Raw genomic sequence first — 25,608 nt, forward strand, 5'->3', positions numbered from 1 at the left:
CTCGGCGCAAAAAACACAGCAGGAACAACCACCTAGAAATAGGCTTTTATCTGTGCACACGGAGACAGGACCAGCCCCTCTGAAATCTCAGTTCTTGGGGGAAGGCGTCTTGGGGGGTGATGGGAGGTCTTGTGTCACGGCTTCCACATACCACGTGGGCAGGAAGGCATAGGGTGCATCTTGATGTTTTGACACTGTGACTGGGCTGCCAGGCTCCCACGAGAAGAGATAGACGAGCCTAGGGGGCACATGGAGTCACAAGTTGAGGACTGGAGGCAAACTTCTAGGACCCAGAGGGCAGGGACAGATGAATGCCTCACCTGGGGTCGTCCTGGACAACTGTGTTCTGGGCAAAGCTAAGGAAGGCGGCACAGAAGTTCATGCACACGGAGGGATTCCAGCCATCACGGTCATTCTGCAGAGGGCCGAGGAGGAGGCAGAACACAGGCAGTGAAGGTGAGGCCAGAGAAGGGGCAAGATGGACTGTGACCCGGGACACTGGACCTGTGGTCTTGGTGTGGGGGTATAGGTGGGAGCTGTAACACCACTGCCTTACCCTGACATACTCGAACATCTCCATAGTAGGAAAGGTCTTGAGGGAACAGATGAAACCCTCTGGGTTACGGAAGCCAGCAACGACATTTGGGATGCCCAGAAGGAATGACTGAGCCCACCATTTCAGAAGCTTGTGTCTGTCAGGAAAGGCAAGGGGTCAGTAGGACCCTTCCTCCACCGTCCAGCCTCTTCCCCCAAGTCCAATTTCCAGCTGTCTGTTCTAGGTTCTCACCCTGCCCACCCCGATCCTGAACCTGTAGAAGCTCCTCCATTGGCCAGGGCTGTGCATCTCTTTGGAGGTCTTGAGCTCCACATAGCAGGTGGGGGGCTGTGTGGATGGGGCCTGAGGGTCTATACAGTCTACCTCCCCTGAGAAGAGCAGAGGGTGGTTTCCCAGGCGGCTGCGTAGCACAGAGCAGAAGGCCACATTGGTGTTAACCTCCCCAGAGGGGTCCGGGGAGCTTCCAGGTTTGTCTGCACAAGGAGAAAAGCAGCAACAGGGGTGGGGGCTTTCAGTCTCTGGGGAAGGGGGAGGGGGCTACAGAGCAGGGGCAACTCTCACCTGCGCACATGTATTGCTCAAACTTGTACCCCATGTACATCAGCTCTCGGAGGAGGGGTGGCCGGGCAAGCCTCTGGGCCCGAGCTGCCGGCGTCTCTACCTCACTCAGGTACAGTGTCCCCTGGAAGCGGGAGGCCGCCAGCTGCCAGCCCTCCTGCCGCTCATACGGTGTCGTCAGCAATTTTGTCAGGTGCCCTCGCCATGTCACTATGGCCCCTGCCAGCCAGCCTGGACCCCTGAGAGGGAGGAGTTAGAAGCTGAAGGTCTGACACAAGCGTTAACTCAGACGACTTCCCCAAAGAATATCCTAAATTCTTTCCAAAGACTGAACTCCAGTTTTCACTCTCCTAATTTTAGAGGGTAGGTGCAGGTCTCTAGATCTACTTGTGTGCTATGCTTTGCTCACCCCTCCAGCTGGCCTCGGTGATCCAGGAGCCAACGTAGCAGGTGATCCAGCCCCTCTCGGATCTCCTCGTCCCTGGGCTGGTATCGATCAGGGTATCCGTCTCTGAGGTCAAAGTTGGGGCCTTGACCATTGGTAGGGGGTGGGCTGTAGTAGCGCAAGGCTTGAGCATCTCCATGGTACTGGCGTTGTGCATCCAGGGAGAAGCAGCCCAGTTCGGAAGGGCGCCGGTAGAAAGGGAAGGGCCCAGAGTACAGGGCGGGGTCTGTGGGCATTGAGGGTGCTGGGCCGGAGAGTTTGTTCCGAGGCTCAGCTACCTCTATGTTTTCCCCTCTTCTCTTGGTCCCTCTGCGATCCATGAGGTCCTGAGAACTGGGGGGTTGGGAAGTTACCCTTTTACAAAGGAGGCCCGGAAAAGGGGGACTCTGGTTCAGGACTAAGCTGGCCTCCGGATGGCCAGGCTCTGGTCCTGAAACAGAACCAAGGCTAGGTGCACATCCCACCTTTTCCCTTGACTTACACCCCCACCTCCAGATGCCCCAAACTCAGCTGAGGAAGGCTGCCTGGGCTTCAGATCGAGGATCTGGTTACCTCAGAGCTCGCCAACCTGGACCTCTACCTCTGTGGAGCTAAGACGTCACGGCAGGTGTGTCCAGAAGTCGGGGAGGTATGCAAGGGTGGTTTCCGCACTCCTAGACGCAATCAGTCGGCGACAGGGACGGGCAGACCCCTCGGGGGCGGGCAGGGGGTGCGCTTCACCCGGGGAGGCGGACCACGAGCCGGCCGCCCGCAGCCAGCCGCGCCGCCCACGCGTTCCCGTCCCGGAGTGCCAGCGGAGGAAGCCAATCCGAGCAGGCGTGCGGCGGGCCTCCTCCTGGCTGGGCCGAGACGGCGAGTTGACACCTTCCTCGTCCCACGTAGTCCTTCCACCCGGCCGGCTGGTCTCCAGGGAGCCCGACGTCACTGCTCTGCGCCGGAAGACGCCGTCTTCGCGTCCTCTTCCCTCAACACCGATCTCTTCCCTGGCAACCTGAGACCCCGGGATATGAGCCGGAAGAGACATCGCCTGGTCCCGGACTCCTTTGGGCTGAAGAGGCGGCGGGAACAGGGGCAGGCTGAGGCGGACCCCCTCAGGGGCGAGTCAGGTAGGCGTGGCAACCCTGGGCCGAGGCGGAAGGGCCCCTCTGGGAGCCGCCTCGCCCGCCGGCTCGCTTGACGGGAGCGCCGCGCCCCCCGCCCCCCTTCCCGTCTCGGTGACCGGCTCTCTCCGCCTAGGGTCCGCGCGCGCGGCCGTCGCCCAGCTGGTGCAGCTGTTCCCGCGCGGCCTGTTCGAGGACGCGCTGCCGCCCATCGCGCTGAGGAGCCAGGTGTACAGCCTTGTGCCCGACCGGACGGCGGCCGACCGGCAGCTGGTGAGGGGCGTCGGAGCGACGGACGGAAGTCGCTTCCCTGCCTCGAGCGCGCTCCCGAGGGCCCCCAACACTCAGACACCCGGGCGGTCAGCCAGCCGCTCTGCGGTTCTGCAGGCGTCAGGTCTCTCCAGGCCGGGCACTACGGGGCCTAGGAAAATGTCACAGACCCTGTTAAAAGACCCGCCGGCAGCAGAGAGCATGCCACATCGTGGAAGTGGAAGAACTAATCTCTTGGGGAAACTGAGTCACCGGGCATAGTTGGAGCTTTACAGCGCTGGGAATGCAGGCAGACGTCAGATTGCGGCAGACCTTGTGCATCAGTGTTGTTTCTGCCTTACACCGAAGGCGAGGAGCTAGGAGAGAATGTTAACCAGCAGAAGGAACGGGTGTTGTGTGGATTGGGGGAAGTGAGATGAGGCAGGGAGATGGGCTCGGAAGACAATGCGACAGAGAACTGGTGAAGTTCTAAATTAGGGAAGTGTAGTAGGGAGGGCGAGGATGGGTGGAGGTGAGGGATGTGGACAGTGGGAAGAGGAGTCAGGGATAACTCAGGTTTTCTCGATGACAGACATGAGTGGTGAGTGAACAGAGTAGGAGGACGCTGAGTTGTTGGGGCAGATGACATGTTTGATTTTGTAGGAGTTGGACGTGCATGGGGAACATCCAAAGGCAAGTGTGTTGGATATGAGGGACTGGAGGGAATTCTGGGCCAGTGCTGTAGAATTGAAGTCATTGAGATGTGAGCAGTGGTTCAGTCTGTGGATGTGGGTGAGATTGGGTAGGAAGAGTGAGTAGAGGGGTAACTTTTAACCTTTTTATAAACTTTAAAAGATAATGAAAGCTATGGCTCTTTCTCTCTAGAAAAATGCATATATGCCCCATACCTACAAGGTGTATGTGCGGTTTTTGTCGGGGCAGGGGGGTTGTTTCACAGATCCTCTGGAGTCCAAGATTAAGGACCTCAAGTGTAGAGTGAAAGGGCCAAATCTATAAAGCTGAGAGATACCCACATTTAAGGCAGTGTTTCTCAAAGTACGTCCTGAGTTTTACCTGTATCAGAATCACCTACTATTAAAAAAAAAAAAAAAAATTAACTGGGCTGCTTATTCAAAAATACAAGTTCTTGGGACTCACCTAAGGCTAACCGATTAAAATCTCTTGAGGTAGGACCTGGGAACCTACATTTTTGAATTACTGTCCCATGTGATTCTTAGTGATGTAAGGGGAAAGCAGAGGAAGAGGATTTGGTGGAAGAGGCTGAGAAGGAATTGCTAGAGGTAGGAGGAACCCAGGAATAGGCCTATTGAGAAAGCAAATAGATTTTTCAAGGAGGTGGAGTAGTTGGCAGTGTTAGAACCTGTGGTTTAAGGCAATGGTTGGTAAAGAGATCAAGTAAAATAATATCCAAAGTCTGTCCATTGGATTTAGCAGGCGGAAGATTAATGGCAACCTGTCAGGAGGAAAAGAGGAAAGAAAAGGAAGATGGAGACTAGCTCCAGTTTCATGAGGAAGTGAGTTAGATGGAACCACTCCTTATAGAGTATTTGTTCTTTTTAATTTACTGATGTTAGCCTAAATTTTAAAAAAGCTTTAAAAGTTGCACAAAGGAAAATATAAACACACACACTTTACAGAATGTTTATAAAGCAGATACCCATTTAACCACCACCCAGGGCAGACTACAGAACACAGCCAATATCCACATACGTCACTCTCCAGTCAACATGACTTTTGTCCCTGGGAGGTAACTGTGATCCTGACTGATGTGATAATTGTTCCTTGGATTTTCTATATACCACCTATGTGTTTACCTGTAAACAACATAGCTCAGTTTTATTCATTTTGGATCTTGATCTAAACAAAATCCTATTGTATGTATGTATTTATATCTTATTAGATGAATACTTTTGAGATTCTTCTCAGTTTCACATAGCTACAGTTAATTTCATAGATTTCTATTTTATAAATATGTCCCTTTTTTTCTGTTCTAGGGAAAAAAGTTTTATGTTTATAGGAATTTAATTTATGATCTGAATTTTCAAATTTATTGGTGTAAAGTTCATTTTATTGACTATTGGATGTGTAGTGATTACCCTTTTCTCATTCTTTTTATTGACTATCTGTGCTTTTTCTAGTTCCTTCCCCCATTTTCTTGATCAGTCTCACCCGTGGCTTACCAGTTTTAATAATCTTTCAATGAATTAATGTTTAGCTTTGTTGCTCTCTCATATGCGTTCTATTTTATGAATGTGTCCCCTCTACTGTTGGTTTATTTTACTTTTTTCCCCCCATTAGTTTCATCATCTCCTCCTTTCTAGTATATGCTTGTCAGGTTGTAGTTTATCTTAAGTACATGCAGATGTATATAGTTTGGGCAGATATTTTAGTTATTATTCAGCTTAAAATATGTTTTAACTTCTTTTGTGATTTTTTTCTTTGACCAAGAGTTAATTATAAATGTATGCCATAATTTGAAGCATTTTCATATTACCTTGTTGTTACTGATTTCTGACACAAATGGTATTGTGGCCAGAGAACATACACAATATGATTTCAGTCATTTGAATTTTATTGAGACTTGCCTTATGCTATGTGGTCAGTTTTGCTAAATATTCTATGTATATTTGAAGAGAATATGTTTTCTTTAATTATCAATTTCTTAGTAACTGAAGGCATTAATGAAAGTTATTTCTGTACTGATTATTTTGTCTGTTTATGAGTTTATGAAAGGTAGATTAACATACTTATGCGATTATGGGTTTGCTATTATCTCTTCAAATATTTTCCCTACTTTCCCACCTTCCCTCACCCCACATCTAGACTGTTAATTCCTTGAAGACAGGGCCTATGTCTTAATCACTATTTTATTTTAGTGTCTGGCATATGATTGGTCTTAGAAAATATGTATTGATTGTTTGATAGGCAACGGATGAGGTGGGTGGATGGGAAGGTGGGTAACTGATTTGAAAAGACTATTTAATAATCTACCTGATTCTCTCCCCATACTTTGTCCTTTGCTTAGAGAAAAACTCCCCAGTATTGGCAATAAAATCTCCCCACCCAAAAGTGCCCAGAGTATAACAGAGTATCTTACCCTGATACCCTTCTTTTTACTCCTATCTCTCTGGAGACAGAAGGAGCTTCAAGAGCAGGGGGAGATCAGAATCATCCAGCTAGGCTTTGACTTGGACGCTCATGGAATTATCTTCACTGAGGACTACAGGACCAGAGTGCGTGTAACTGTTGTGTGTGTGTGTGTGTGTGTGTGAGAGAGAGAGAGAGAGAGAGAGAGAGAGAGAGAGAGAGAGAGATGGGTGTGGGGGGTAGGCAGGGAAATTGGAGAGTGGAAATAAAAAGAAAAAGAGACAATTCTACTCCACATCTCACAGAGAGGGCACAGCGTTCTGGTAATATGAAGGAGAGGAAAAGGAGGAAAAGTATGAGAAGTAGAAAGATGAGCGAAAGAGAAAACAGGAAGAGTAATGTCCTGGAGGTGGAGGTCCGTGGCCGAGGGTGGAGCCACACCACATCTCCCATCTCTGGTTCCAGGTCCTCAAGGCCTGTGATGGCCGACCATATGCTGGGGCAGTGCAGAAGTTTCTGGCTTCAGTGCTTCCAGCCTGTGGGGATCTTAGCTTCCAGCAGGACCAAATGACACAGACCTTCGGCTTCAGGGACCCAGAGATCACGTGAGACTTGGGGCATCAACAGAATCAGGCATCTGACATTTCTCTGCCTCCCTCTGATCCCATCCTTCTCCTTCTGGTGCACCTCCCAAAAAAAGGACTCTTATTTTTAGTATAATGCCCTAAATTTGTACTCCCCCAAGAGAGGAGGCCTATCCTACCTGGGGCCTTGAACTAAAATTCAGACAATCTGGGTGGCTAATCCAATGATTTAGAGGCCTGGCAGGCACCATAAATGCCTATTGTGGATCTTGCTGAAACTAAGAGAATGAAGAAATGGTAGGAGCTTAGATGCCCCTAAAGCTTTCACATTAAAAAACAATGACCGGGCAAGGGTGAAGTAAAAATACCATTTCAGGGGGCCTTATCTGGCTCAGGCTCCCTATTTTGCAACCCATGGTACATGTGAAAGCATTTTATAAACCTTTTAGCAAGATGGAGCCGTGTTGAGGCATGTGTAGGCAGGGGCAGGAGCACAGAAGAAAGGCCCTCATTTCTCCCCGGGGGTTGGACTGAGAGTGTGTCAGGGCATGTGGTCAAGGAGGGCTTCTGCGAGGAGAAGCTGCTTTAGTGAACAAGTAATACAGAAGAAGAAAGTCGGGGGGGGGGGGCAATCCAGGTAAGGGGAGTGGAGGCAAGGGCACGGGGCACTGAACGGCAGGGTGTGGGCAGAGGAGCACTCCAGAGTGGGCTTCTGTTATCTAGTCCCCTCGCAGGGTTGCCCACGTTTTTGTGGAGACTTAGTGTCCAAACATCAGTGGGCAGGGAGATGGTTTTCATAGCTGAGGCCTCCTCCTGGCTTCCCACCCTTCTTAGGCAGCTGGTGAATGCTGGAGTCCTCACTGTCCGAGATGCTGGGAGTTGGTGGCTAGCTGTGCCTGGAGCTGGGAGATTCATCAAATATTTTGTTAAAGGTATTCCATTCGCAGCTCAAGCCCTCAGTCCCTCAAGAACAGCTTTCAGTGGCTCCTCAGGACCCAAGCCTTACTCACCTTTCCCCTCTCCTCTGCCACTTCTCCAGGGCGCCAGGCTGTCCTCGGCATGGTCCGGAAGGCCAAGTACAGAGAGCTACTCCTATCAGAGCTCTTGGGCCGGCGGGCGCCTGCAGCGGTGCGACTTGGCCTCACCTACCACGTGCATGATCTCATTGGGGCCCAGCTGGTGGACTGGTGAGTCTACCCCCAGCTTCTGGTAGATGACAGAGCAATGGCCCAAGGTCGGATTCCCTTCTGGGACCAGCCCAGACCAAGTTCTGAGTTTTCCCCAGACTGTTGGCCTGAGTATCTGGTTCCAGCCCTGTCTTTTCTTTTACAGTGTCTCCACCACTTCTGGAACTCTCCTCCGCCTGCCAGAGACGTGAGGATTCTGCTCATCATTGCATACCTCCCTGGAGTGGGATGAGAGGGATCCAGGAGTACTGTCCAGTGGTGCCTGAGACAGGGTCACCTTGGGAGCCAGGATGGGTGTTGAGTTTGCATCTGCACAAAGGGTCAGATGTGACTGCTGCTATTTACCTGGGCTCTGACCCAGTGGTGGGGTTTGGGCAATGGTTCTCTGCCCTTCTGTGGAAGTGGAGCCAGAAACCATGCCAAGGCCATGGCTGTTGCCTTTTATGCAGCAAAGTATTGCTGTTACTCTCTTGGGATAGGAAAATGGAATTTCTGGGGAGCCTGATAAGGGAGGGCAGAGTTCTCTTTTCTTACATGTTGGGTTAACACTGCAAATAAAGTACTTCTCTGCCTATGCTGTTTCTTGGATGTCTTTTGTTTAATGTGATGTATATTTGGGCGCCTTGTTTGGGGGTAGAGTTCAAGCCAAATTTGGGCCTGAGCTTTGCCTCATTGTTCAGAGAAATAAGTACATTAAGGTCGGTTCTCCCTGTAGGATGGTGAAGGTATGCCCGATCTCCTAAACCACAGAATTTCTGTTAAGGCCTACACAAAGCAAAGGCCTGGTGTCATTCAGGTTTTGTGGGGGTTGTGGTATGAGAGAAGTGTCTTGTGCCCCCTTGTGCTGAGCCACATTGGTCTCTACTCTGCCCATGCCTACTGGACCATCTCTATATACACATGTACGCAGATACATGCAGTAGGGGGGCTGCCCAGGGCTCTGGGGTGAGAGGGGTTAACAGGGAAGGACAATATGTAACTCCAAGCCAGGATTTCCTCAGATTCTCTCAGAGACCCAGGTGCCCGGGGTGTGTGCCCTACCCCCTCCAAATACTGGGCCTAGGGCCAGTTGCATTTCTTGCCTGTCACATGGTTTCCCAGCTGAGTTTGGCCAGGGGAGGAGCAAGGTCCAGAGTCAAATCTGCTCCAAGCTCTGGGCTGACTAGAAAGGAGCAGGCAGACAGACGGGTCTCATCTCTCTTGGATCTTCCAGCCATGAGGCTCCTCTGGGGGCTGATCTGGATGTCCAACTTCTTCGCCTTGTCTCTGCAGAAGCCCAGGTCCTGGAGGAAGAACACTGTAGTGCTTGAGCGGGACAGGGCTGGTGATGGGAGAGCAGGCGTGGGGGACCTAATTGTGGAGTGAGGGGTGGAGGGGCCCGAGTGTCACTGAATGCTGACCCCTTCCTGTTCTCCCTAGGTTGCTCCTGTTTTCTCCTTCTGTGGTTCACCTGGGGGTTCCTCTATCAGTGGGGCTACAGCTCCAGGATGCTCCCCGGGGACAGGTAGTGACAGGATCAGTGTTCCTGAGAAACCCATCCGACTTGAAAGCACTCTGCTCCCCACAGGTGGACTTCACCCTCAGCTCAGAAAAAGACTTTGTGCTCCTTAGCCTCCAGGTAACTGGACTCCACTCCCTTCTACTGCTTCTTAGCACTTCCCACCCTGTCACCCTGTTCCCTTCTGTCTTCTTCTTCTTCTTTTTTTAACATTTACTTATTTATTTTTGAGAGAGAGAGAGGGAGAGAGAGAGAGAGAGAGAGCACAAGTGGGGGAGGAGCAGAGAGAGAGAGGGAGACACAGAATCCCAAGCAGGCTCCTGGTTCTGAGCTGTAAGCACAGAGCCCGACTTGGGGCTCAAGCCCACGAACCTCAAGATCATGACCTGAGCCGAAGTCTGAGGCTTAACCCACGGAGCCACCCAGATGTCCCCGCCTCTGTCTTATAAGTGCTTTTGCCTTCTCACTAGCCTCCCTCCCCTCCTCTTCTCCCCCCATCTCCACACTGTTGCCTTTCCTGTTTCTGTCTCGGACTCTGGCTTTTTCCTTCTGCTCTGTGATCTGCTCCCTCTCCGTCTCCTGACAGGTCTCCCTGAAAGATGCAGAAAGCTGTGGCCTCCACCTCCTCCTTGGTGGCCCTGAGGTCCAGCTAGTGGCCAAGTCACCGTGGCTGAAGAATTATCTGTCCAGAAATACAGACATTCAGGGTGTCAACCTGCGTTTCTCCTCTCGCCGAGGGCATCTCTTTCTGCAGACTGACCAGCCCGTTTATAACCCTGGCCAGCGGGGTGAGTCTGAGCCCCAGGGCCTCTACCTTTGTCACCCAGTCTGCTCAAGACACGTTTGACACCCTGTAAGTGAGATAGCCTGATCATGCCGCACAGGAAGGCTGCTTAGCAAATATTTGTTGTCCTTCCCCTCAATCCCTGGAAGCAATGGGGGCCGGACCCACCCTTTGCAAATGGATTCCTGCTCACCTCTTGCCTTCCTCTCCTAGTTCGGTACCGAGTCTTTGCTCTGGATCAGAACATGCGCCCATCCACTGACACTCTTACGGTTACAGTAGAGGTGAGACCCTGACCTCTGACCTTCTGTTCAGCAGGGCTGCTAATCTGACCTCCCTCTCATAACCACTTCTCCCATTGCAGAACTCTCATGGCCTCCTTGTGCGGAAGAAGGAAGTGTACACTCCCTCCTCCCTCTTCCAGGATGACTTTGTGATTCCTGATATCTCAGAGTGAGCTCCCCTGACCTGGAGATGGCCCCTCCCATTCCTATTTCCCTTGGCTGTCCCCCTCCAGTGCCCAGTCAGACCTCGAGTTCTCCCCCACATCCCCCAGTTCGGGTCCCCCCCGCCCCCTGCCAGTCAGTCCTCCTCCCGGGAGCCAGGCCTCTGGCTGTCTGTGTGCCTCTTGCACAAGTGGGCTGAGTCCCTCTCCCACTTGTAGGACAGGGACATGGAAGATCTCAGCCCGGTTCTCAGACGGCCGAGAATCTAACAGCAGCACCCAGTTTGAGGTGAAGAAGTATGGTAAGAGCTGGAGACACGAGGGACAGGCAGCTCCTTTCCTAAAGGATATATGGATAGAAGGAGAGGTGGTGGGGGCAGGGCAGGAGCAGGGAGGTATGGGTACCATAGCCCTGAGGGGAGGGACGTCTTTGAAGGGTCCTTTCGCTAGAGTCTGACCTGCCACCCCTTCACCCCGGGTCAGTCCTTCCCAACTTTGAGGTGAAGATTGTTCCCGGAAAGCCCTACATCCTGACAACGCCTGGCTTTCTTGATGAAATCCAATTAGACGTCCAGGCCAGGTAACTCTCCCATCCCCCACGTGGGGCACCCACGGCTCGCCACTCAGTATGAAGGAACTGTGAAGCCCTGCCTCCCCTTTGCCTCAGCGTGCCCCCCTCCCCACCTCGGACATTGCCCTTATTTCCTAGACCTAACTTCTTGATCTCTCTGTGGTGGCAGGTACATCTATGGGAAGCCAGTGCAAGGGGTGGCATATGTGCGCTTCGGGCTCCTGGGTGAGGATGGTGATAAGACTTTCCTTCGGGGGCTGGAGAGTCAGACCAAGGTAGGAAGGAGGGTGGGGGTGTGGGGAAGGTGAGGAGGGTGTGGGGGAGGTGAAGTGGGAGACAAATCGCACCCATACCCTGTTTTCTTCTTTGCCCCAGCTGGTAGATGGCCAGTGCCATATTTCCCTCTCAAAGGCTGAGGTTCAGGGTGCCCTTGAGAAGCTTAAGGTTAATGTTGCTGACCTCCCAGGGCTGCGCCTCTATGTTGCAGCTGCCATCATTGAGTCTCCAGGTGAGAGGTTTCCCTGATTATGATCCCAGACCCTTGCCTCTGACCTCTGAGCTGACCCTCTGTTCTCCAGCATCGACACCATCCTCTGTTCCTCTTACCCTTGTCTTATACGCGAAGCCAGGGAAGATCCAGGAGACTGTCTCTCCCCAGCTGTGTTTCTGGGTGGTTTTGGGAGAAGATGTCTTCCCCCCCCTCTTTTTTCACTCATCCTTCCATACTTCCTTCCTTCCCTCCCTCCCTCCCTCCCTCTTTCCCTCCCTCCCTCCATCCATCCCTCCAGCCAGCCAGCAGACATATAGTAACACTATCTGTGTGCTGGGTCCTGTGTTGGCTTCTGCAAACAGAGATGAATATAAGATGACCTGTGCCCTAAGGGGTTCACCGTCTGGTGGGCAGGAAACACTTGAGCTGTGTTCCCCCTTGCTCTCCTGTTTCTCTCTCCTTGGCTATGGCTTTCTGTCTTCCACCTCTGTCTTGCAGGGGGAGAGATGGAGGAAGCAGAGCTCACATCTTGGCGTTTTGTGTCATCTCCCTTCTCCTTGGATCTTAGCAAGACTAAGCGACACCTCGTGCCTGGGGCCCCCTTTCTGCTGCAGGTTTCATCTGGAAGGGGAGGATGAGTCGGGGGAGGGGATGTTGCCAGGAGGGCACACGGCCTCACTGACCACTCTCCTTTGCCTGTCCCACCCTCACTCACCTAGGCCCTGGTCCGAGACATGTCTGGCTCCCCAGCTTCTGGTGTTCCTGTCAAAGTTTCTGCCACGTTGTCTTCTGGATCTGCTTCTAGAATCCAGGACTTTGAACGAAACACAGATGGGAGCGGCCAAGTCATTATTCCCATTGCTACCTCTCCGACCATCTCAGAAGTGCGGCTCTTGGTAGGACTCCCACTCGTGAGACAGGGTAGCAGAAGGAAATAAAGGCTGGCTGGCTGGCTTTCTAAGAATCCATGTCCCAGGCTGGGGGAAGGAGCTGGGTACCGGGTCCTTGCCACTGACCCTATGCCTGCTCTGCTCTTCTTTCCAGGTGTCTGCAGGCTCCCCTCATCCAGCCATAGGCAGGTTTGCTGTGAGAGCCCCACGCTCAGGCTCCCCATTCCTGTCCATTGTGCGGCCAGATCCTCGACCCCCTCGTGTCGGGGACACTCTCAACCTGAATCTGCAAGCTGTGGGCATCAGTGGGGACAGCTTCTCTCATTACTACTACATGGTGTGCATAAGCTGGGTTGTCGAGGGGGGGGGTGCAGGGAGGATCTTAGGCAGGAAAGAACCCTTGGGGTTGGAGGGAATGGTTTCAGGATTGGGGATGTGCAGTGAAGAGGAAACAATTCTTGACCCAGATCCTATCCCGGGGCCGGATCGTGTCTGTGAATCGAGAGCCCAGAGGGGAACTGACCTCAGTCTCTGTGTTTGTGGACCATCACTTGGTACCCTCCTTCTACCTTGTGGCCTTCTACTATCATGGGGGCATCCCAGTGGCCAACTCCCTTCGAGTGGACGTCCAGGCCGGGGCCTGTGAGGGCAAGGTAACTGGCATTGGGAGAGGTGGTGTGTCTGTGTGTTAGGGGGTTAAGAGAGAAAGAAGAGGGAATGAAGAAGCTCTCCCCACTCTGACTGCCCCCTACCTCCTGCCTCTGCCAGCTGGAGCTGAATGTGGACAGCAGCAAGACGTATCATCCTGGGGAGCCTGTAAAGCTCCAGTTGCAAACAGATTCTCCAGCCCTGGTGGCACTGGGAGCTGTGGACATGGCTTTGTATGCTGTGGGTGGGAGGTCCCACAAACCCCTCAACATGGGCAAGGTTTGTCAAGACCCTCTGTTCTCCCCAGCTTTCCCTCCTCTCTGTGGCTCATTCTCCTGCTGTCCTGAGCCCTGAGCCCTGGGCCCAGCCCCTAGATCTCACTCAAGCTCCCCACGGACTACCCCCAGTCTTCCCTCAAGCCCAGCCCCTTGTGGTCTCTATTTCCCTACTCTCTGTATGTCTTTCACGGTTGCTCGTACCCTGCCTTCTCACCTGAAGCCGAGCGCCAATCTGGCCCCTCAACTTGTCTGCAACATCCCGGCCTTTTCTTGCCAGGTCTTCGAAGTTATGAACAGCTATGACCTTGGCTGTGGTCCTGGAGGTGGGGACAATGCCCGTCAGGTGTTTGAGGCCGCTGGTCTGGCCTTTTCTGATGGAGACGTATTGACCTCAGTCAGAAAGAGTGAGAACAGAGGAGGAAGGGGGAGTTGGGTGGTAGGGAAATCAGGAAGGAGGAGGGGTCTGAGGGTGTAAAATGGGAAGAGGATTGGCAGGATGGGCTGGGCCAGTGAAAGGGGGCAGGGAGGGGAGGTGAGAGGCCATACACCCTACTCTTGGCTGCACTTCTGCTTTCTACCAGGTATGAGCTGTCCGAAGGAGAAGAAAACCCGGAAAAAGAGAAACGTGAACTTCCAAAAGGCGATTCATGAGAAGCGTGAGTTGTGGGTGCCTATGTAGCTCTCCACTTGGGCCCAAGGGTCAGGGTGAGGGGGTTCTGCCTCTTGGCTGCTCTGCTACTAAGTGAGCCTGTATATGGTATTTGGGGCCAGAGACCTGAGTTCTGGGGTTGAATGTGGACGGAGGCCCTCTCCACTGGCCTCGTTTGAGTTCCTGATCTCTCAGGGTGAGTCCTCGTGTATCTGGAGGTCAGGGTGGGGAATGGGATGTATCTCCTTTTGGTTCCCCCACGTTTACCCTCACCTGGCCCTGCAGTGGGCGAGTATGCTTCCCAGGAAGCCAGGCGCTGCTGCCAGGATGGGCTGACACGGTTGCCCATGATACGCTCCTGTGAGCAGCGGGCGGCTCGTGTGAGGCAGCCAGGCTGCCAGGAGCCCTTCCTGTCCTGCTGCCAGTTTGCGGAGAGCCTGCGCAAGAAGTCCCAGTCCAGGAGCCAGGGGGGCCTTGCCCGAGGTGAGGCTCTGGGTGGGGCTGGGGGACAGGAAGGAGCACCTGGAAGGGCAGAATGGTCCCCTCCTCATTCCCCTCCACTGTGGTTCCCTAGCCCTAGAGGCCCTGCAGGAGGAGGACCTGATCGATGAAGATGACATTGCTGTGCGTAGCTTCTTCCCAGAGAACTGGCTCTGGAGAGTGGAAACAGTGGACCGCTTCTACCAGTGAGGGGGTGCGGTGGGCCTGGCCTTATCTCTGCGCTGTGTTTGCAGCCAGCCTAGGGTGTGACAGGGCTTCTCTCCTTTCCCACCACAGATTGTCACAGGTGCTTCCTGACTCTCTGACCACATGGGAGATCCATGGTGTGAGCTTGTCTGCAAGCACAGGTGAGATTGCCCTGCCTGGACCTCAGGCCTGCTTCTGTCTCCCTCCAGCCTAGGCTCCCCACTTAGCCCTTTGCTCTTTTTTTTTTTTTTTTTTTTTCAACGTTTATTTATTTTTGGGACAGAGAGAGACAGAGCATGAACGGGGGAGGGGCAGAGAGAGAGGGAGACACAGAATCGGAAACAGGCTCCAGGCTCTGAGCCATCAGCCCAGAGCCCGACGCAGGGCTCGAACTCACGGACCGCGAGATCGTGACCTGGCTGAAGTCGGCCGCTTAGCCGACTGCGCCACCCAGGCGCCCCAGCCCTTTGCTCTTAGTATAGGACTCCGGGCAGAATGCTGGAGAAGTCTGTGTTGGCATGCACTGGGGCTGGGAGGCTAGAATGTGGCGGCAGGTGGGGGCAGATCTGGGTCATCCCCTGCCCCTCCTGCCTGGGGCCCTGCGGCCATGGTGCCCCCTGCCTCTGGTCTCTGCCCCCTCTTCCATCCCTCCCTGCCTTGTCCTTCAGGCCTGTGTGTGGCTACACCGGCCCAGCTCCGAGTGTTCCGTGAATTCCACCTGCACCTCCGCCTGCCCCTCTCTGTCCGCCGCTTTGAGCAGCTTGAGCTGCGACCTGTCCTCTACAACTACCTGGATAAAAATCTGACCGTGAGGCCTTGCAGGAGCCTGAGCACACAGGGGAGTGGGTGGGAGCTGGGGCAGGTGAAGGGTGAGGAGCCTAACTGGGCTGAGGCTCTGGCCATCCCTGTCTTCCTGCACCCAGGTGAGCGTCCATGTGACCCCAGTGGAGGGGCTGTGCCTGGCTGGAGGGGGAGGGCTGGCCCAGAGTGTACTGGTACCTGCGAGCTCTGCCCGGCCTGTTGGCTTCTCTGTGGTGCCCATGGCAGCTGCTGCTGTGTCCCTGAAGGTGGTGGCTCGAGGGTCCTTGGAGTTCCCTGTGGGGGATGCAGTGTCTAAGGTTCTACAAATTCAGGTGAGTGGAGCACCTGAATCCAGGTCCCCAGGCTCCCAGATTTATACCCCCACACCCCTGCGCCCTCTCTGCTGGCCAGGCCAGAGACCCAACACCCAAACCCAATGCCTTGGTCTGTTTACATCTTCTACGATTCTGATTCAACTCTGTCCCTGAAGTTCAAACTCTAAGTCCTGGGGAGTATGCCCTGGGAAGGGCAGGCTGTGGTACTATGTGACCTCTCACAGCTATGTTTTCCCTGAGACAGAAGGAAGGGGCCATCCACACGGAGGAGATGGTCTATGAACTCAATCCCCTGGGTGAGCAGCCCCCTGCCTCCAGCCATTAGTGTCTTAATGGGGTTGTAGGTGGTGGGGGCGGGGTGGGGGGCGGTATGGGCAGCAAAACAGACTGCCAACTTCCCCCATCTCCACAGACCACCGAGGCCGGACCTTGGAGATTCCTGGCAACTCTGATCCCAATATCATTCCTGATGGAGATTTCAGCAGCTTTGTCAGGGTTACAGGTGGGAGCTGTCCTCCAGTCTCTTCCCGGGAGCATCCTCAGATTCATGTGAAACCCACAGACCCCTGTTTGATCCCATGATCCCAATGGGTTCCCAGACCTGCTCTCTGATCCTTAACCCTCCACCTCCCCTATAGCCTCAGATCCATTGGACACTTTGGGCTCTAAAGGGGCCTTGTCGCCAGGAGGCCTTGCCTCCCTCCTGAGAGTTCCCACTGGCTGCGGGGAACAAACCATGATCCTCTTGGCTCCAACACTGGCCGCTTCCCGCTACCTGGACAAAACAGAGCAGTGGAGCACACTGCCCCCCGAGACCAAGGACCATGCTGTGGATCTGATCCAGAAAGGTTCTGGGCACAGGGGCAAGCAGGCATGGGGCTGAGAGAGGGCAGTTAAAGGAAGAGGGGCAACCCAAGTGGCTAGAGGGGAGAAGAAGGGAGGCACCTGGTGGGAATGGGGAGTGTGGCCTCGGGCACATACAGTGGGAGAGTGAGTGTCGCCTCAGCAGCTGCCTCTCCTCTCCAAGGCTACATGCGGATCCAGCAGTTTCGGAAGACAGATGGCTCCTATGGGGCTTGGATACAACGGGACAGCAGCACCTGGTGAGGTTGGGAGAATGTTTCTGGGTCTCAGAGAGGGGCTGGGGCTGGTGGGGGCAGAGCCAGGTACCCTGGGAGGGTGAATAACCAGGTGTCTGAGGGAATGGGGATGTGTCCCCTACAGGGACCAGTCACTATTCCCCACTATCCCTTCCTCCCCTTTAGGCTCACGGCTTTTGTGCTGAAGGTACTGAGTTTGGCTCAGGAGCAGGTGGGCGGCTCACCTGAAAAGCTGCAGGAGACGGCCAGGTGGCTGCTGTCCCAGCAGCAGGCTGACGGTTCATTCCAGGACCCCCACCCGGTCATACACAGGGCCATGCAGGTTCGGGGCTGGGAGTTTGGACAGAGGAGCCTAGGTGGGAGGACTCTCCTTGCCCCTCCCTGCTCCTAGTTGACATCTCCTTTTCTACCCCCTTCAACTAGGGGGGCTTGGTGGGAGATGATGAGACTGTAGCACTCACGGCCTTTGTGGTCATCGCCCTTCAGCATGGGCTGGCCGTCTTCCAGGACGACAATGCAGAGCAGCTGAAGCAGAAAGTGGTAAGAGCACCTAGGGGTCTGCCCTTTCCTGTTCCCCAGCTCTCTCCCTTTCTCTTCAGGAACCCAGGTGTCCAGCTCTGTGACCTGCCTTCCCACTTTCTCCTAGCAAACCTCCATCTCAAAAGCAAATACTTTCTTGGGAGAGAGAGCAAGCGCTGGGATCCTGGGGGCCCATGCAGCTGCCATCACTGCCTACGCCCTGACTCTCACCAAGGCTCCCGAGGACTTGCGGCGTGTTGCCCACAACAATCTCATGGCCATGGCCCAGAAGACTGGAGGTGAGTCAAGTTTTGGCAATGAGCCAGGGACCCCTGAGTGTGCCCAAAGGGAGAAATTGAATGAACACCTCAAGAGGGAATGAAAGCATAAGCAAGATAATTGGGGTAGAATCCGGAGAGCCCGACACAGAGAGCGTCACAGGGCCAGGCAACAAGGACCTGGCCCCCATTCACCTGTGGATCTCCCTTCACTTCCAGATAATGTGTACTGGGGCTCAGTCACTGGTTCTCAGAGCAATGTCGTCCCACCCACCCTGGCTCCTCACAGCCCGGCAGACCCCCTGCCCCAGGCCCCAGCCCTGTGGATTGAAACCACAGCCTACAGCCTGCTCCACCTGCTGCTACAGGAGGGCAAGTCAGAGACGGCCGACCATGCTGCAGCCTGGCTTACTCACCAGGGCAGCTTCCAAGGGGGATTCCGCAGCACCCAGGTAGGGGCTTCCCTGGGGCTCTGGGGTAGGTGGCCCTGAGACCAAGTACCTGAGTCCTGGTTCACCTCCCCAGGACACGGTGATGGCCTTGGATGCTCTGTCTGCATACTGGATTGCTTCCCACACCATGGAAGAGAGGGGGCTCAATGTGACTCTCAGCTCCATAGGCCGCAATGGGTTCAAGTCCCATGAGCTGCAGCTGAACAACCACCAAGTTCAGGGCCTAGAGGAGGAGCTGGAGGTGAGCCACTCCCTCACCTGGCTTGCCATGACACCTGGGCCTACTGCGGCCAGGCCAGAAGCCATCCCCAGCCCACCTCCCCCCTTGTGGAATCCCCATGGCCTCTCTTGCTGATATCCTCGTGGTAAGACTTGCAGTGTGACCTGGAGAAAGTCACATAACCTCCGAGCTTCATTTTCCCCACCTCAAAATTAATAAATGCAGAGGGTACCAAACAGCGTTTTTAGGAGGCTGAGGTGAGACAGTGTACATGAAGGTGTGTGAGAGTGTGAGGTGGAAGAGAAGAGGTGGTTTTCAGGGAGGAAGTAAATTGGAGCAACGTTGTGCCCTCTTGTGCCTTTCTGACATCCTTTCCCTTTTCTGTTCCTGCAAGTTTTCCTTGGGCAGCAAGATTAACGTGAAGATAGGAGGAAACAGCAAAGGAACCTTGAAGGTGAGAGCCAGCAGCACTGGATGCCTAGGGCCCAACAGGGAGGGGCTGTGGTCTTGAGTGGGAGGCCTGAGGGCAGAGCTCATGGTTGGGGAAGGAGGGAGACACCACAGGGTTGGTGGCCCCCCTGCTCTTTCCTGGGCATTTTCCCTCACTCTGGTCTCTACCTTCTCTGGGCACCTGCTATTTCCTTTTACCCTTTAGTGCTGACGGTGCACACACGCAGCACCTCAACCCAGGCTGCTCCCCTGAGTCACAGGCCCATGTGTCCCACAGCACCTCAGACATGGCACGTCCCAAACCCCTTCTTCCTCCTGTGCCCCCTCATCTGGCTGAGAGAGCCCCTTCCCCACAAGAGCCCAGCCGCCACTCTGGAGGCCATCTTAAGTGTCCCCGTCCCAGCACTTCCTTATGTCCCAGTAATTCCTCCTCTGCTCCCCTGCCACCCTGGGCTCTTGTCACTTGTTTCCTGGACTCTGCTAAGATGATTTGGGAACTTCTCCCTACCCCCATATCTTACCCCTCTGATCCATTGTCCACACTGCCATGAGATCAACCTCCTGACAACACTAGTCAGATTAGCCCTGGAGAAAAGTCAGACTCTTCCACATACACGATCGAACCCCTGCCCACCTCCCCGGTCAGACAAAACCACTCATCTACATAGTTCTCCTCGCTTTCAGTGTCCTTACGCTGCTTTTTCCCCAAGCGACACATTCATTCTTCTCCTTCAAGCTTTGGCCAGAAGCCTTTCCTGAGCTTTCCATCCCAGCCTCCTCTGTGCACCGTGTAGAGTGCTTGCCCCTGAGTACTGGTCCCTGCTCCCCATGACCCACCAGCTAACCCAATTCCCGGGCCTCCCATGTTTATGGACTGGTCAGGAGGGGTGAGAGGGGCTGAAGGCCTGGAATCCCTCAGCCCAGGAGATGCCCCAGCTGTGGCTCTGGAGAAAGGCCTGGGCCCCAAATGTCCTCTGTTCTCACTCCTTGTCGAGCCAGATCCTTCGTACCTACAATGTCCTGGACATGAAGAACACAACCTGTGAGGATCTTCAGATTGAAGTTACGGTCATGGGCCATGTCGAATACACAAGTGAGTGTTGGGGTTGGAGGCTGTGGGGCCCTCAGGGGGCTGGTGACAGGGGCCAAGCCACAATGCCATCCCTGTGCAGTGGAAGCAAATGAGGACTATGAGGACTATGTGTATGAGGAGCTCCCAGCTAAGGATGATCCAGACACCGGTTCCCAGACCGTGACACCCCTGCAGCTATTTGAGAGACGGCGGAGCCGCCGGCGGCGGGAGGCACCCAAGGTGGCTGATGAACAGGAGTCCAGAGTGCAGTACACCGTGTGCATCTGGTGGGTGCTGGGGGCTGCACCTGACATGGGGGAACTGCTGGGCTGGGAGACCGAAGCAGGACCGAGGCTGGGGCTGGGCATCTGCAACCCAGTGCAAGTGGGACCTGGACATGTCTCTGCAGGCGGAAAGACAAGGTGGGGCTCTCGGGCATGGCCATTGCTGATATCACCCTGCTGAGTGGATTCAGTGCCCTGCGTGCTGACCTGGAGAAGGTGCGGTCACCTGCCCAGAGGGACCCCTTGTGCCCTCTGGAGCCCTGCTCCATCCCTGAAGCCATTCCAGCTGCTGAGCCCTGTCTTGTACAGGGCCCGGGGCCACCTCCCTGTGACCATCTCTCCTTCCCCACAGCTGACCTCCCTCTCTGACCAATACGTGAGTCATTTCGAGACTGAGGGGCCCCACGTCCTGCTGTACTTTGACTCGGTGAGCAGGGAGAGGTGACGCAGGGAATAGACCACACTAGATTTACTGAGCATGTGTTACGAAGTTTCCCAGGAGACAGCTGTATGAGCAGCCAGTGCTCTTAGAGAGAACTTGGGATGTGAGCAGGGAGACAGGACAAAAGTGTGCCAGAGCAGAGTCAGGGGCAGGCCCGGGAGTCTGCGTTGCCTGTAGGCGATGGGGCTGAGCCCCTAATGCGGCGTGGGGGCCAGTGCCAGTCAGCAGGAAAGGACTTGAGAGTCAGCTGCTCATAAAGCTGAATTGGTTCAACTTGAGGGCTGCCTTTGTTTTTTGTTGTTGACCTTCCTAGTTTTTTCTGGTTTTGTTTTTGTTTTTTAAAGTTTGTTTATTTATTTTAATTTTTTTAAACCTTTATTTATTTTTGAGAGAGAGACAGAGTGCAAGCAGGGGAGGAACAGAGAGAGAGAGAGAGGGAGACACAGAATCCAAAGCAGGCTCCAGGCTCCAAGCTGTCATCACAGAGCCTGATGCGGGGCTCAAACTCATGAACTGCGAGATCATGACCTGAACCAAAGTTGGATGCTTAACTGAGCCACCCTGGCGCCCCTAAAGTTTATTTATTTTTGAGGGAGACAGAGAGAGAGAGAGAGAGAGAATGCACATGTGCACACGAGAGCCAGGGAGGGGCAGAGAGAAAGGAGAGGATCCCAAGCAGGCTCCGCACTGTCATCTCTAAGCCCTAGCGAGACCATGACCTGAGCCAAAATCGGTTAAGCAACCGACTGAGCTACCCCAGCACCCCTGGGGTTTGTTTTTGATATTAAAATGTATTTTCTTTTATAAAGTGATACTGGTCTTGGATGAGTTTTTGTCTTTTCGTGCCATTATTTGGCTAAAACAAAGAATTATTAACCCTTTGAGTGCCCTCAAGCGTTTTTTGAACATCAACTGTAATCTCTTGGGGAAAATGTGAAAAAGCTGTGTCAATACTGTAACACCATTAGCCAGGTGTGTGTGGGTCAGGGAAGACAGACCTTGTTAGCCTGGGAAGCCAGGCAGAGGAGTTTGGTTGAACACCATCGAAGATGAGGAGCCAGGAAGATTTCTAGGCAAGGAGTTGACCTAGGCAGCCCAGCGCAAGAGGGAAAGGGGCAGTGTAGGGGCTGAACTGGACCAGTGTGTGCGTGAGGAGAGGAGTCTGGGTCTAAGCTGTGAGCTGCAGCGTCATGGAGCATGGGAGAGTGACAGCAGCTGCCATTAGGGTGACAGATAAAGGAGGGCCCAGTTGCATCGGTGAGGAAGCAAGGCTGTCAGGAGGGTGGGTAGGCTTCGGGGGCAGGCAGAGTGAATTTGGAGAACTTATAGGTCCCACAAAAATCCTAATGCAAGAATGAGGCAGAATGTTTAGTGTGGGAATCATCAGCCCGGAAGGGTTTGGTGAAAGCCAGGGAGAGGCTGAGACCTCCTCAGGGAAGTGCAGGGGACAGGGGGAGCCAGGGCCAGGGAATGCGCCTCTGGGAAGGAAGAAGGGGGATGGTCAGGAATGGCGAGGTCAGAACCAGGGATGACCTTAAAAACCTTAAAAACTAACCTTAAGCTTGGAGAGTTTCGTGCAGAATATGTCCATTATGTGGGACTCTGCCAAGGGGCCAGGGGCACTGGAGACTGGAATGAGGTCACTGTTTGGCAGTGAGGTCAGCAGAGACCTTGGGGAGCAGTTCTTAGAGTTCTGGCAGCCGGGAGGTAATAGAATGTGATGGACACTGGAGATAAGACCAACGAGTACCAGAGACAGGTCAAGGATATGCAGCACAGTGGCCTTCAGGGTCCAGGGTGTGCGCCCCTGACCACTTCTCCCCACTGTGCCAGGTCCCCACCTCCCGGGAGTGCGTGGGCTTTGGAGCTGTGCAGGAGGTGGCCGTGGGGCTAGTACAGCCGGCCAGTGCAACCCTGTATGATTACTACAACCCCGGTGAGGACTTGGGAGACACTTGGGAGGTTTGGAGTAGGTGTCCCCATATGGGACATTGGGACCTGGGGCAATGCAGGGTGGCAGGGGTGTCCTGTGGCTCCTTGGGACTGGGGAGGCAGTGAGGGGGACCTACATTCTAACTGCCCTCTCTCTTCTCCAGAGCACAAATGTTCTATCTTCTATGGGGCACCCACTAAGAGCAAACTCTTGTCCACATTGTGCTCTGCTGACGTCTGCCAGTGTGCTGAGGGTGAGAGCCAGGGCCTGGGGCAGGGGGTGGGAAGACAGCGAGGCTGGGGCCTACACTGTCTCATCTGGGCCCCCTGACACCAGGGAAGTGTCCTCGACAGCGTCGTGCCCTGGAGCGGGGCCTGCAGGAAGAGGCCGGGTACAGAATGAAGTTTGCCTGCTACTACCCCCGAGTGCAGTACGGTCAGTCTTCCCTCGCGCCCAAGGCCTCTCTGCCTGGGCCTGCTCCTCTCGGCCTCAGGTGGGACAAACCTGTGCTCCCGTCTCTTGAACTCCCTTGTAGGCTTCCAGGTTAAGGTCCTCCGAGAAGATGGCAGAGCTGCCTTTCGCCTCTTCGAGACGAGAATCAGCCAAGTCCTGCACTTCAGTATGAAGGGAATAGTTGGGCGGGTGGGGCTGGGGGGATCTAGGGAGCTGAGGTCAGGGTTTGCGGCCTGGCTGCTTGGAATAGCTCAAGTTCAGAGTCTGAGCTCAAAGCCCCTCAGCATCTTAGAAGCTCTGGGCTTGTCCATAAATAGGAAAGCAGTTGTATCTCCCCATTAAGCACAGTGAGGGCAAAATGAACGGGTCCGTGCATAGCCCCTGGTCCCTGCTTGTCCTGTACCTTCTCTTCTCCTCTGACAACCCTCATGCACATTATCCCCTCAGCCAAGGACACCAAGGCCACTGCTGGTCAGACCCGAAACTTCCTGGTTCGAGCCTCCTGCCGCCTTCACTTGGAACCTGGGAAAGAATATTTGATCCTGGGTCTGGACGGGGCTACCTATGACCTCAAGGGAGAGTGAGTTCTCCGGGCCCCTCTGTCTCTTGCTCTCCTCACACCTCATGAGGGAACAGATCCCCAGCACCCAGACCCTGCCCCCACAGAAGCCAGGCGCTTCATGCTCTCCTCTCCCACCAGCTTATCCTCCCCACCCCTGCTGACCGTCCCTTTGCCCCTACAGCCCCCAGTACCTGCTGGACTCGAATAGCTGGGTTGAGGAGATGCCCTCCGAACGCCTGTGCCGGAGCACCCGCCATCGGGAAGGCTGCGCCCAGCTCAATGACTTCCTTGAGGTGTATGGCTCTCAGGGGTGCCAGGTGTAAGGGCTGCCCTCCCATCTCCCCCAGGAGGAGCCCGAGCCAGGGAAAGGTGATGCCTGGATTGTTGCTGTGCCCGGACCCCTGGACATGGTCCCTGGGAAGGACCAGGGACTCAATAAAGGTCTTTGGCGGCAAAGTGTCAATGTGTGTCTCCAGGACTGACTGCAGTGCCCCCCTCCAGGGGGGCCCAGGCCAGGATTTGCATGGTCTTAGGCTGTCAGAGCCTGGATGACCCTTGGGGTATCCAGCACTCCCTGAACACTCCCAGATGACACCCTGCAAGCTCAATCCATCATAGGACCACCCCGAGTAGACTTGTGACCTATCAGCCTGCACAGGATCCAGCACCACACCGAGGCCTCTCTTCTGCTGTGCCTGTGGGGGCGCTCCACTGTCCCGCTGTAGCCAGTCACTGTGGCCTCACGCAGGGCTTGTGCTCAGCTTAACACCTCAGCTCTTCTGCCTTATGAATGGCTGTCTGGCCACATGTTTCCCGCTCTGCCCTTGTGCAGTTGGGAGTTCTGGGGTTTCCCGCTTTTGGCTGACATCTGGTCTCTTGAAAGCCTGTTGATGTTTGGTCTTGTTACCAGTGGCATTAGGTAACTTTCCCAGTGTTATGCATGTCAGTACACTAAGGAGACTGCTCTTTTACTGGATGAACCCTTCTCACCTGCCTGCCTAGCTGCCCCCTGTGTGGGGGCACCCCTTGGGTCTTCAGGGCTGACCTAGAAATCCTTCTAGAGAAATTTGCCGAGATCAGTTTTGATGGAAGCTGAGTCTGTTCAGCAGCCTGCCATTCAATCGTCCAACAGCAATTTGTGGGCCTCTCACTCCCTGCCACACCTTCCTTGTGCCAGGTCCCCATCCCCTGTGAAGTGTGTGATGCCCGGGAGCTGAATGGTCCCAAGTGGCACACAGTTGGGGCATCTGACCCGATCTGGGAGAAGTGAAGAGGGACAGGCTTCCCGGAGGAAGTGACATGTAAGTTGGGTTCCGAAGGCTGAGGAGTCAGGCAAAGAGACTGGGGGTGCACGAGGGGCATTTGAGGCAGACGGAAGAGAATATAAAAGGCCCAGAGGCCAGGGGCAGGACTGGGCACAACTGGGGGCACTGCATGTAATCCGTTATGTCTGAAGCTTGGATTTGGAGGTGGGGGCTGGTGGAGGGATGGGGCTGGCAACAATGCCATTGGTAACAAGATCAAGCATCAACAGCTTTCAAGATACCAGATCTCAAGTCAGTTTGTGAAGGTTTGTTCACAATCATGCCAGCTTTCCAGGTCACTGTTCTTTTGAATGGAGTCCCCTCCTATTCCATGCAACTTTGAGACGTTCTGGCCTTCTTTGGGATTTCAGAGGCTTCCTAGGGCTCTTGTCTCCATGGCCCTGTAGTTGCCCATCAGATCTCTCTTCCCAAACTAGTCAGCATGGGTGGCATAAACCCACTTATGAGAGCCAGGGATTCAGCTGCAGTTGTGGCAAAATGCAGCCTGGGTCCAGGACGTCGACTAGGAGGAAGGGAGCAGCTATTACTGCCTGCCCAACCCTAGGAATCCCACCCCTGCCTTCTGCCTCCCGGTCCTGGGCATGGGTCCAGGCTGAGCCTGAGCCTCTCCCACCAGACTTCCTGCAGTTACCTCTTTAAGCTGGCGGGTGGCACA

The 25,608-nt window shown here is 54.4% G+C and overlaps 3 protein-coding genes across 7 annotated transcripts; 2 read left to right on the forward strand and 1 right to left on the reverse strand.

Annotated features, from left to right (window-relative positions):
* Positions 1-26: 26 nt before the first annotated feature.
* DXO (decapping exoribonuclease) lies at positions 27-2,429 on the reverse strand. Of its 3 annotated transcripts, none has more exons than XM_045497766.1 (7): positions 2,041-2,429; positions 1,524-1,892; positions 1,118-1,353; positions 810-1,029; positions 557-692; positions 321-415; positions 27-238 (listed from the first exon to the last, which is right to left on the reverse strand). In XM_045497766.1, the coding sequence occupies exons 2-7, from the start codon at positions 1,877-1,879 to the stop codon at positions 88-90; spliced, it is 1,194 nt and encodes a 397-aa protein (XP_045353722.1). In that variant the 5' UTR covers positions 1,880-1,892; positions 2,041-2,429; the 3' UTR covers positions 27-87. The 3 variants fall into 3 exon arrangements, with proteins under 3 accessions (XP_045353722.1, XP_045353720.1, XP_045353721.1); XM_045497764.1 differs by having other exon boundaries at positions 2,140-2,338; XM_045497765.1 differs by having other exon boundaries at positions 2,112-2,338.
* Positions 2,430-2,554: 125 nt separating this feature from the next.
* STK19 (serine/threonine kinase 19) lies at positions 2,555-8,365 on the forward strand. Of its 2 annotated transcripts, XM_045497769.1 has the most exons (7): positions 2,555-2,665; positions 2,796-2,932; positions 6,067-6,162; positions 6,482-6,621; positions 7,435-7,532; positions 7,640-7,787; positions 7,933-8,365. In XM_045497769.1, exons 1-7 carry the CDS (start codon positions 2,566-2,568, stop codon positions 7,976-7,978), a joined length of 765 nt encoding a protein of 254 aa, XP_045353725.1. In that variant the 5' UTR covers positions 2,555-2,565; the 3' UTR covers positions 7,979-8,365. The 2 variants fall into 2 exon arrangements, with proteins under 2 accessions (XP_045353725.1, XP_045353724.1); XM_045497768.1 differs by lacking the exon at positions 6,067-6,162.
* A 565-nt stretch (positions 8,366-8,930) lies between these two features.
* LOC123608167 (complement C4-A-like) lies at positions 8,931-24,091 on the forward strand. Of its 2 annotated transcripts, XM_045497755.1 has the most exons (41): positions 8,932-9,067; positions 9,207-9,405; positions 9,872-10,073; positions 10,283-10,353; positions 10,434-10,522; positions 10,734-10,816; positions 10,998-11,094; positions 11,255-11,360; positions 11,461-11,593; positions 12,074-12,189; positions 12,295-12,471; positions 12,620-12,802; positions 12,933-13,118; positions 13,234-13,392; positions 13,669-13,795; positions 13,973-14,047; positions 14,326-14,523; positions 14,615-14,726; positions 14,818-14,888; positions 15,396-15,535; positions 15,651-15,860; positions 16,108-16,159; positions 16,276-16,365; positions 16,502-16,711; positions 16,891-16,966; positions 17,129-17,285; positions 17,387-17,503; positions 17,610-17,781; positions 17,980-18,212; positions 18,286-18,453; positions 18,827-18,886; positions 19,882-19,975; positions 20,055-20,241; positions 20,364-20,454; positions 20,591-20,665; positions 22,514-22,616; positions 22,777-22,866; positions 22,950-23,048; positions 23,149-23,232; positions 23,514-23,646; positions 23,810-24,091. In XM_045497755.1, exons 1-41 carry the CDS (start codon positions 9,003-9,005, stop codon positions 23,949-23,951), a joined length of 5,232 nt encoding a protein of 1,743 aa, XP_045353711.1. In that variant the 5' UTR covers positions 8,932-9,002; the 3' UTR covers positions 23,952-24,091. The 2 variants fall into 2 exon arrangements, with proteins under 2 accessions (XP_045353712.1, XP_045353711.1); XM_045497756.1 differs by lacking the exon at positions 22,950-23,048 and having other exon boundaries at positions 8,931-9,067.
* The last annotated feature ends 1,517 nt before the right edge of the window (positions 24,092-25,608 follow it).

Source organism: Leopardus geoffroyi, chromosome B2, assembly GCF_018350155.1.
Source record: "Leopardus geoffroyi isolate Oge1 chromosome B2, O.geoffroyi_Oge1_pat1.0, whole genome shotgun sequence".
NCBI lineage: Eukaryota > Metazoa > Chordata > Mammalia > Carnivora > Felidae > Leopardus > Leopardus geoffroyi.

Bases quoted from the DNA above. Each gene is read 5' to 3' on its own strand.
- STK19 (XM_045497769.1), top strand. From the start codon at position 2,566: ATGAGCCGGAAGAGACATCGCCTGGTCCCGGACTCCTTTGGGCTGAAG. The intron at 6,163-6,481 runs GTGCGTGTAACT...CTCTGGTTCCAG, and splicing joins CTGAGGACTACAGGACCAGA to GTCCTCAAGGCCTGTGATGG. The intron at 6,622-7,434 runs GTGAGACTTGGG...CACCCTTCTTAG, and splicing joins TTCAGGGACCCAGAGATCAC to GCAGCTGGTGAATGCTGGAG.
- LOC123608167 (XM_045497755.1), top strand. From the start codon at position 9,003: ATGAGGCTCCTCTGGGGGCTGATCTGGATGTCCAACTTCTTCGCCTTG. The intron at 10,074-10,282 runs GTGAGTCTGAGC...TTCCTCTCCTAG, and splicing joins TTATAACCCTGGCCAGCGGG to TTCGGTACCGAGTCTTTGCT. The intron at 10,523-10,733 runs GTGAGCTCCCCT...TCCCACTTGTAG, and splicing joins GTGATTCCTGATATCTCAGA to GACAGGGACATGGAAGATCT.
- DXO (XM_045497766.1), bottom strand. From the start codon at position 1,879: ATGGATCGCAGAGGGACCAAGAGAAGAGGGGAAAACATAGAGGTAGCT. The intron at 1,354-1,523 runs GTGAGCAAAGCA...CCTCCCTCTCAG, and splicing joins CACCGAGGCCAGCTGGAGGG to GGGTCCAGGCTGGCTGGCAG. The intron at 416-556 runs GTAAGGCAGTGG...GGCCCTCTGCAG, and splicing joins AGATGTTCGAGTATGTCAGG to AATGACCGTGATGGCTGGAA.